This window comes from Centruroides sculpturatus, unplaced genomic scaffold (assembly GCF_000671375.1).
Source record: "Centruroides sculpturatus isolate CEXI.00-Female unplaced genomic scaffold, Cexi_2.0 scaffold449, whole genome shotgun sequence".
In the NCBI taxonomy this organism is placed as follows: Eukaryota; Metazoa; Arthropoda; class Arachnida; order Scorpiones; family Buthidae; genus Centruroides; species Centruroides sculpturatus.
In genome coordinates this window covers 484,819-494,787 of record NW_019384714.1, presented here as the reverse complement: position 1 = coordinate 494,787, position 9,969 = coordinate 484,819, and the positions used below count along the sequence as shown (strand labels likewise).

Here is a 9,969-nt window from a genome sequence, read left to right as displayed (position 1 = left end):
GAAGCGACACGCAACAGAGAGAAATTTCAACATGGGATAAATTAATATATTTTTTCGTACATAATCGGTTATCCGAAAAATAAGTTATCCGAACCACCCCAGTCCCCAATTGATTCGGATAAACGACGCTCTACTGTAAATTGTACTGTATATTTGTTATTTTAAATAAAAACTTTTACAATAATGAAAGTACTTTTGTATTTTATAGCATGGTTTAAAAATATCTTTCTTAGAACAATTCTGTACTTGTATTTATTTTTATAATCATTAAAAAAATTTCTTCATTTGCATAAGGAATAAATAAATTTTATCAGATATTAAATATTAATATTAAACTGACCATATATGTATAGAAATTTATGTCAAGTAATCACTTTGCACAACCACTACTATATAGTATTACTATGATAATATGCATTTTTAATATTTCCATTTAGGCATTTGTTTTCACATATTATTTGTTCATCATAGAAAAATACAGTACACAACTAAAGCAGTGCTTTTTCTGAGAAGGACAATGTAAACTATAAAAGATAAGTTGGGCCAAAAAAGATATAGTCAAAGATTAAAATTTTTATTTCTAAATAAACAATTTACATAAATCAATGTTAAATTTGCAGCTACTTTTTTAAAAAAAATGTCATCAAAATTGAAAATAAATTTTGTGGCACCCAATATTAAAATCTTTAGATATTCAGTAGACAATGATGTTTGATATTTTGATTTTATATATTTCATTTTTAAAAAGTTTTGTTTGCAAAGGTATATAGAGACAAAAATAAAAATATGCCACTGTGCAAACTTGTTAATACTTAAATTCTCTTCTGACAAAGTTGTAAAAATTTAACAAACTTCCTTTTATAAATACACTAGGTTTTTATAAAAATAATTTTGCAGCAATGACATCTAATTGACTTTTGAAAAGTTTATGTGTTTCAAATGAGTACAAATGATGATAAAACGTGTTGGTGAAAAGCTTTGCCAGCCAGATAAATATTCAGAAGCTATATTTGGCTTGTGAGTTGTATATTGGAGACCTGATGAATTAAAGTATTGGAAGATTAAATACAAATACTATTATAGAAGTAAGTGGTCTCATTAATTCATACTAGCATATATGCTAGCCCATAAACTGATCAAAGATTTTCAACTCAAAATTCTGATATTCTAAACTCACTGAATAAGTAGTTATATGTAGTAAGTTAGGTAAAGATATTTCCATAAGTCCAGCTTCTAGATTTTTTTTGGGGGGCTTAAAAAGTCAACTTACAAAGCATCTTGTACAATATAGTTACAAGACAGAAACATCAACTAAGTCATATTGTAAATTATATTAATTACAATATAGAATGTAATAATCCAAAAGAAATTAAGCAATATTTCAGGTTTTTAATCCAACTTTTTATCTACAGTATAACCAAAATTTTTTATGAAAGATTTAGTTATATTGCTATAAAATTGCTATATTAGTTATAACTAAAGGACATTCAATAGAAAAACAGAAAAGTGTCATTAAAAGTTGGAGGATGAGAAACAGCACAGTAATTTTGATACACTTCCAATCAGAAGCAACATTGCTGATGCCACTCCAGCAGTGCATGAAGCAAGAGCAGTATAGTGTTGTAATTTTTGACTAAAACCAATCAATATCCATTGGCACATCAGTAAGGAAATTACTTCATGAGTTGCACACAGGTGTATGAGTAGAGTTCAGAGGTTCCAAAAACATTCACAGTTCTGTGGAAGATTCTCTATGGCTGGGAATGCAGAGAATGATATGGAGAATCTTCCACAGAACTGTGGCAGTTTTTGGAAACTTACATCTACTTGTACATCCATATGCAACTCATGTTGTTGTCTCCTTACTGTACCTGCATATGCCAATGGATGTTGATTGGTTTTTTTGTCAAAAGTAAAGACAATACTACACCAAACTTGCTTCATGACTGCTGGAGAGGGACCGTCATTTTACAATCCATGTCTTATATTCTTGCACATCAACAGTATTGCCAGTTGCAGTTACTGTTGCCTCTGACTAGGTGGTGTCGTGTCAAATTTACTATGCTGCTGCTCATCCTCCTGACTTTTAATGAAACTTTTCCAGTTTTCTGTTGAACATGCCTTGTATTTAGAAATAGTTATTATACTTATTTGATTTTTTAATATATTGTATTGCTTAAATAAAATGACTTGTAATAACATGGAAATTTCACTATTAATATGAAATACAGTAAACTAATTACCAAATTTGTGGCCAACATGGCGTAGTTTTGGCACTCCCTCTGAAAAAAGATTACCTAACTGCATTGTGGGTTGTCTGCTTCCTTTAGCAGAAACTCCTCCTCCTGATGACTGATTTCCTAAAATTAATTATTAAAATATTAGGTAAGTAAATATATATATAAAAATATTTCAATGTAATAAAAATTTTAAATAAATTGAAGTAACTGCTAAATCTGAAGACAATTAGATTTAGATTTGTTACTTACTACAACCCCCTGCCAAAAGTATTAGATCACCCATCAAAAATATTGATTTTGTTTATTGATTAGTTTTAATTACATATTACTATTTTCAGTTACATTTTACAAATTTCCTTTTAATTTTTTCCTCAAAATTCAATATTTATTTAACAGAAAAAAAAAATCACACAATAGATTTTAATGTTTTTTAACATTAGAAAAAAACTTAAATCATTTGCAAGTGTGAGACTAAATTTTAGATCAGCAAAATTCCTCGACAAAAATATTAGACTACACTTGTTTAAAATCTAATACAACCTGTTATTAAAGTTGCAGTTCAATTTGGTTGATTGCATTGCTTGCATGTAACCTCAAGGAGCCACAGAAATTTCATGTTTAATTTAGATCTTAACTTTTGAGCAAAAACTGATGCAATACTTTGCAGTTTCCTAAGTTGGTCATGGAGAGAGGCCAGGTGGCATGCTTTTGAAAATCATATGTGGGCGAGATATAATTTGAGCTCCACTTCAGCCAGACATTTACGTTTATTTTTAATTAGCTTCAAAAGGAGTGATTTTTCCATACACTGCAGGGTACCATGTAGACACACAGGAAAAGGCTCTCGTCCACCTATGATTTTCAAAAGCATGCCATGTGGCCTCTCTCTATGACCAACTCAGGAAACTGCAGAAATTAATAGAATTAAAGAATGGCATTTGATCTATAAGATATTGACACTCATTGGGTGTAATTTCATTCCCAACAACCTGTTTATAGCCAATTTCAATTCCTCCATGTTGCATGGTTTTTTTAGATACAGTGGGTGATCAGTTAATGAACATAACCCATTCCAAGACTTTGTTCGCTAACTGATTATAGATTTATCATAGGTTTTTATGGGAATTTGATTAATTCATTCTGGAGACCTCAAAAATTAAAAAATATATACTTTCTTACTATGTTTATTTATATGTAATAATAAAAATACATATATACACATTGCAATTTTTATTAGTCATGTTTTTTCCATTTGTGGGAGTTGATTGCTTTTCTCTCTTCTTCAAAATTTTTCAGAAGTAATTAATAGCATTGTAATTGTAGAGATCCTAAAGCCTATTAATCTGAACCTGGTTTGGATGCCATTATAAGACTGTCATTCTGACATCATCCCACTTCTTCAAAAAAATGTGGCAGATATCAACATTAATTCTCTTTTTCAGAAGAAAATATATCTCGCTGAGTTTCTTGATGTTCTTCATTCAAGAATTCTTGGCATTCTTCTGTCGTCAGATCAGTTTCAGGTTCCATTATCAATGTTCTTTATTTCTCTAATGAGATTTTTGTTACTCCTTAAGCTGCTTGAGTCTTCTTGATAATACAGTATCTTTCTTAGATAAGATTGAACTGCAGCCTACTGTAGACATGTTCAAGTCATACTGCCCAGCAACAACAGACATCAGACATCTGCCCACTTTCTACCTTTGCTATTATACTCTCACCTTTCGAAAATAAAAACCTACGCAAAACTTAACGAGTACCTGCCTGACAGTCTTACGAATACTATAAAAAAATTGTTTCTGTCAGAAAAATAAAAGGCTGAAATTACAAGGGAGAGTTTCAAAGTTTGGAGGTAACTATCCGATTAGTATATACCAGGTTGAGCGTTGATGTCAATATCTCCCGCGATCCGAAAAGTTTCGAATTGTTGTCTGAAGACAAGAGAAGACCAATCAGTATTCATTATTTTACATTGCTTCTTGTGTTTGTTCTGTGAGGTGTTCGTTATCTGATCATGTGTTCACTGCCCGAATATAAAAATCTTTTGCGAAAGTGTTTGTTATCTGATCATCCACTGTATTTCTATTAATTTCTTTTAAGCAGTTCATGTTTCAATGTAAACCAGACTTATCTGCTTACCCAAATGAAATAAATGACTCAGCCACATTAGTTTGCTATCAGTTATTTTTTAGATTCAATGACAAGTCTTATAAACAAAAGAAAGGGGTCTCAATGGAAAGTCCTATTTCAGGATTTTTATGCAAACCAGTACTAAATAAGGTCGAGAAAGATATCCTCAGATATTTCATAAAAGACATCTTACTCTATAAAAGATATGAATGATGTATTCTGAATTTAGAAAAATAACTGCAGGGTTCAGGAGTTTTTGAGTGGTTAACAACAACAGACACAGTTTGAACCTAAAACTATAACAACAGAGCACTAATTGTCTGCACTTCCTAGACATTAATATCCAATTTATGAATGGAGATATTTATACTGATGAATACATTAAATCAACTTATACTCTTTGTGCATCCCATCATGGTCTAATGACCATTACAAGTATAAACTTTCTGCATTCAGAGCACTGGTTTGAAGAATCTTTTTGCATTATTCCAATATACAGGACAGCTTAAAAGAAATTAATAGAATTAAAGAAACTGTAACAACTTTAGGATATAAAATATCCACTATAGAAGGGCTCATCAGGAGTTATGAAGAAAACAAAGACAAGTCTCCAAAAACATCAATAGAATCAATAAATTTACATACAACAAACAGTTGTGAGGCACTATAAATGAGCTGACAACTTACAAAAACTCAAGGATAGTTTACAAAAAAGCTCGTAATATTTACAACTTACTGAGGAATGATAAAGACAACTAAAGAAAGAAGAACAAGCTGGAGTATACAAAGTACCATATAAAAATCAACAGTTAAGGGCCAAAAAAGATTATGTTGGAGTCACAAAAAGAAATGTTATGGCGCAACTCAAGGAACACAAGTACAGTGTAAAAAAGGCCATAGTAATACAATTTTAGTGGCAATGTCACAGATGGAAGACTCTGTTATATGGTAGAATGAATCAAACATTACTAAAAAAAAGTACATTCTCCAACCATAGCTATGAATGTGGAAAGTGAAAAAAATAGATATATACAAGAGCAAGATCAAAGAGTAGTGCCTAAATGCGAGGGGTGCAAATGCATTACCTTCTGCTTGGAAATACATTATTGAAAAAAGATTAAGACATAAAAATCCCTGAATTCTGTGTCCCTCTATAATCATCTTTGGCTTTTGTATTATATTTTATATTTTTTTAATTTCATTTTTATTTGTATTTTATTAACCTTATGAGGTTAACAATAAATAAAAATAATTTTTTTTTATTGTTAACCTCATATTTTTCATAATTTATTTATTTAATTCATTTAACTTTAAATTTGTATTTAGAATACTTCAAAAGTTAAAATTTAAACAAAACATTTTATTTGTTCTAAAAATGGATTTAAAAACCTGATGATGGCCTGTGGAAGTAGTCTGAAAACATTTGTTAATAAAAAAATTCTCTCAGCAAATGCACAGGTGTTGTTGTAAGTTTATAATTTACAAAAAACAATTGATTCAATCACTAACAGGCATCTCCATATATGCCTGAAAGTGTCACTTCCAAAAAATATTTTAGGCAATAAATTTATGTGCAGCCAGCATTCAACAATGTTGCTTGGCTGGATTTGTAAATGTTTTGCTGCTTTATGAACTATACGGGAACTATAAAATCTTCTGTAGTCTCTGTGTTGTTCAAAATGCAAAAAATGGTAAAAGGCTAGGACTGCAAGTATGCTGTATGATCTCCAGAAATGACAAAATGGAACAGCTGTATGGCAGATTGCCTGGTAAATGTGTTTGAACAAGTTTACTGTCAAAACCTGCCTCAGACACTGTGACAAAACCAATTCTATCATGCTTGAATACAGTAATAATGACAAATCACCAATGACTAGTCAGGGAAGATTGAATTTTATGTCTTCTTTTCATGACATACTAACCTGATACATTTGTGGAAGTTGTAGACTGTGGAGTGATTGAATAGGCCAATCTGTATCTTGACAAACTGCTAGCAAGAGGTTACATTTACATGACAAGAGTTACAATTTGTACAAGATTAAGCAAAATCCTATTTTCATACCAGTTCAGCAAAAGAGGTTTGCATGGGCTAGAGTCCTCCTATCTTGGACAAAAGCTCAAGGCAGAGTGTGATTTGGTCTGATGAGCCTCACTTTCCAGTTCTATATGGAAATATTGAACAGAGTCATCTTCTGGCTTGACTTCTTACTTCACCCAAAACTGTGTGAAGTAAGAATTCAAGTTTCCAAGCCCTGTTCAAATATGGGAGATGGTGTTTTGGATATTCTGGCATTGGTGATTTTGTTCAATATTATGGGACAGTCAATGTGCAATGCTACCAGGCAATTTTGCAACAGCATTTACTGCCTTCTGGCAAAATCTGCCAAGCCGCATACTGCAGGCTTCATTAGTGCTTGGCTTTGCCAAATTTGAGTCAAAGTTCTGGACTGGGCTCCAAATTTGCCTGATCTGAACCTAATCAAGAATTTGGTCTGTCCTCAAGAAAGAGGTACAAAAACACAAACCTAAATGAAAGATTAGCTGAAGACAGTTCTTCAGGAAGCATGAACCAACATTCCACAAGAACTTTACTGTGCCTAAGACACATCAATGCTTAGGCATGAAATATGTAGGACTGCAAGTTGGCTTCTAACACAGTCATCCAAACACAGTCTGTGTGAGAGGTGGTGTCAAAGAGAAATAGAATAATGGCACAATATGGAAGTTCTGAAACATTTATTGCAATACATCCAGTACATATGGCCAGAGTTCCATGAGAGTGAAAAGTGGGATTTGCTGCACAACAATGTGCCAGCAAACTGTGCAATCCTTGTGCAACAGTTCTTGGTTAGAATAGTGTGACTGTTTTGGATTACCTGCTATATTCCTCCAATCTTGCACCTACGGATTTTAGACATACCACATATGTGTGTTCCAATAATAATTTCAATAAATAATTATTTTTGTTTTATAAAAAGTTATCAGTACTATTTATCTGTAATGTAAATACTAAATTGTAATTAAATTACACACATATAGATTGCATCATTCACCAAGATTTTAGCAACAATAAAATAAATAATAGAACTGAACAACAACTTTCAATCCAATATTGACTTTTTAATGAAAACAAAATATTTTTGGATAACTGTTGACATTTCTGAACAAAAAATTTTAAATTAAAAAAAAGAATGCATTTTCTATAAAATAAAGATTTGTTTTCTTACTCAGAATATATTTATAAAAGCTTAATTTCAATATACACAAATTCATAAACAACTATAAAATTNGTCGAATCCACTCTTTCCGTCGGTTACATTTCTGAGATTTTCCGAATTCTGATTTACGAAAAATCATCTGTTTTTCATGTGGGAATACATGAAAACTTATATCGGGATCGCGTATGGCTTTGGAATTACAATTTGGAACACAACAGAAAGCTTTACTTTTACTTTTACTATTCATCTCTACTGTTGACAATATACGAAGAACATTCAAACGACCCAGATAGAGTAATTCTGTTTTTAAACACCAGAGGGTGAGCATCCAGTGAAAAACACGAATATTGTTTCAATGAAAATTAACAGTATATAAGCAATTTTCTAGTCCCAGATATAAATTTATACTAAGGGAATTCTCTTTTCAGTATAAAGATTTTCTTGCCATTTCTAAAATACAGTAGAACCTATGAAAACAGAAACCTGCCTAAATGGAAAAATTCTTTGAAACAGAGCAATAGTCTATATTGACAAAAACTTGTTTAGAATGGAAATCTGTCAAATGAGAAAAAACATTTGATATCATATAATTCCACTTTACACAGTTTTATTACATAAAACTATTTACTTTAAATAATGTCTTCAATGCAACTATTTCAAGCAATTAAATAAAATTTAAATAAATGAATAATTCTATGGCAATACAAATGAACTGGGTCTAATTGTAATAAAAACTGTCCACAAAATGTTTGTATCTCTAGTTGAAAATTTTTTATTAGTGACTAATTTTTTCAATCTTAAACAGATCTTCAGGTCTGAATACACAACCGAATTAGAACATACTACAGTAGAACCTCGATTATCCACCCTAATTGGGGACTGGGGTTGGTCGGATAATTGAAAAATGTTGACATATATTTCTAAAGATGTCTATATAATTAATTAGCTAAAACATTTTTTTTTATACTTTTAACATAACTTTGTAATAGAATAAACTAAAAAAAATAATTTATTAATTTGTTTTCAAATACAATAGGAAGTGTCACGGGACAATTGATTTCCTCCCCAATTCAATTATTAAAAAAAAAGACTGTTTTCTCTATTAAAGCAATTTTTCCTTTTAATATTTATTTGCATTAAAAAGTCATTACTTGTTTTTAAAAAAATGTAATTTATTTAGTATCCAATTAAGAATTTACAATTTATTAAATTAACAGAAATATTTCAAAATACCAATAATAGGGCCACTCTTGTCATTAGTAACTGCTTTCTTTAATCGAGTGCCTAATCTGATTTCTTGTAGTAGTGCACTTCTATCTGCTCCTGTTTTCTCTGGCCTACTTGTATCAACAGAAGTTGCTGGTAGTGGTGGTGCAGGGGGTGGAGGAGGAGGTGGTGGTGGTGGAGGCATGGTAATATAAACTATGATTTATAACACTAAAAATAAAAATAGCAATTAATAATTATAATAAATGAATTGCTGTTTATAATTAAAAATTTATTTCAAATTTTAACAGAATTCAAAAGATGACAATATAATCTAATTCATAAATAATATGTAATATATTAGAGTTTGTGCATGACATATTTTATGTTATATTTACTGGGCATTATAATTAAAAACACACAACATTAGATGACATTTGCACATCCAAGCCTGTTATGTTGTAAAAATATAGCAAACATGGATGCCATTGAAGCTCTAGCTTTGTTTTCTCCTGAAGATATTGAAGATTATGTTGTTAATAATTAAATAATTAACAGACGATAACTAAAAGCAAGATTGCAAACACATATACTGAAGTTAAAATAATATACCTGACAAACACCAAGCACACATTCTTATGTGAGCCTACATAATGACAATAAAATGATATCAATAAAGGATCAAATATGATTGATTCTGCACTTTTATAAAATAAACTTCTAACATAAAACTATTCTTATGCTTATAATGGTACATTATGCATAAAGTTATAATAAACATCTTTATAACAAAATATGTGTGCAAACACTATTCGTGTTTTTCATGAACTATAGAGGGCGCTGTATTTTTACAAAATGGCTACTCTATCTGGGTTGTTTGTTAGTCGTCAATGTAAAATGAATTATATATTACTATCTGATATAATGAAATATGCTACTTGTAGCAGTTCATCGAGAAATTTTATAGAAGGAGAACAAGTATTACTAGCAGGACACGTCATTTTATGTGGTATTACCGAGAAAAACGAGCAAGATCGTTCTGTACATTTTTGTGCTCTTTGTCTGCAAACATCAGCATTGACTTTTATCCCACACAAAATTACTGGAATTTTAAAGTTTATCGACATATCATATAAAATTGAATAGAATTACATTTTATTGAAGATAATCCTATA

General features: G+C 30.7%; 1 protein-coding gene across 1 annotated transcript in view; it reads right to left on the bottom strand.

Annotated features, from left to right (window-relative positions):
• The window catches only part of LOC111627905 (WAS/WASL-interacting protein family member 2-like), a 55,475-nt gene that overhangs the window by 24,012 nt on the left and 21,494 nt on the right, over positions 1–9,969 (bottom strand). The window contains exons 2-3 of the mRNA XM_023371586.1: positions 8,822–9,025; positions 2,244–2,360 (exon numbers count right to left, since the gene is read on the bottom strand). Coding sequence (XP_023227354.1) covers positions 2,244–2,360; positions 8,822–8,999 — 295 coding nt within the window. The 5' untranslated portion in view covers positions 9,000–9,025. The remainder of the gene's footprint in view (positions 1–2,243; positions 2,361–8,821; positions 9,026–9,969) is intronic.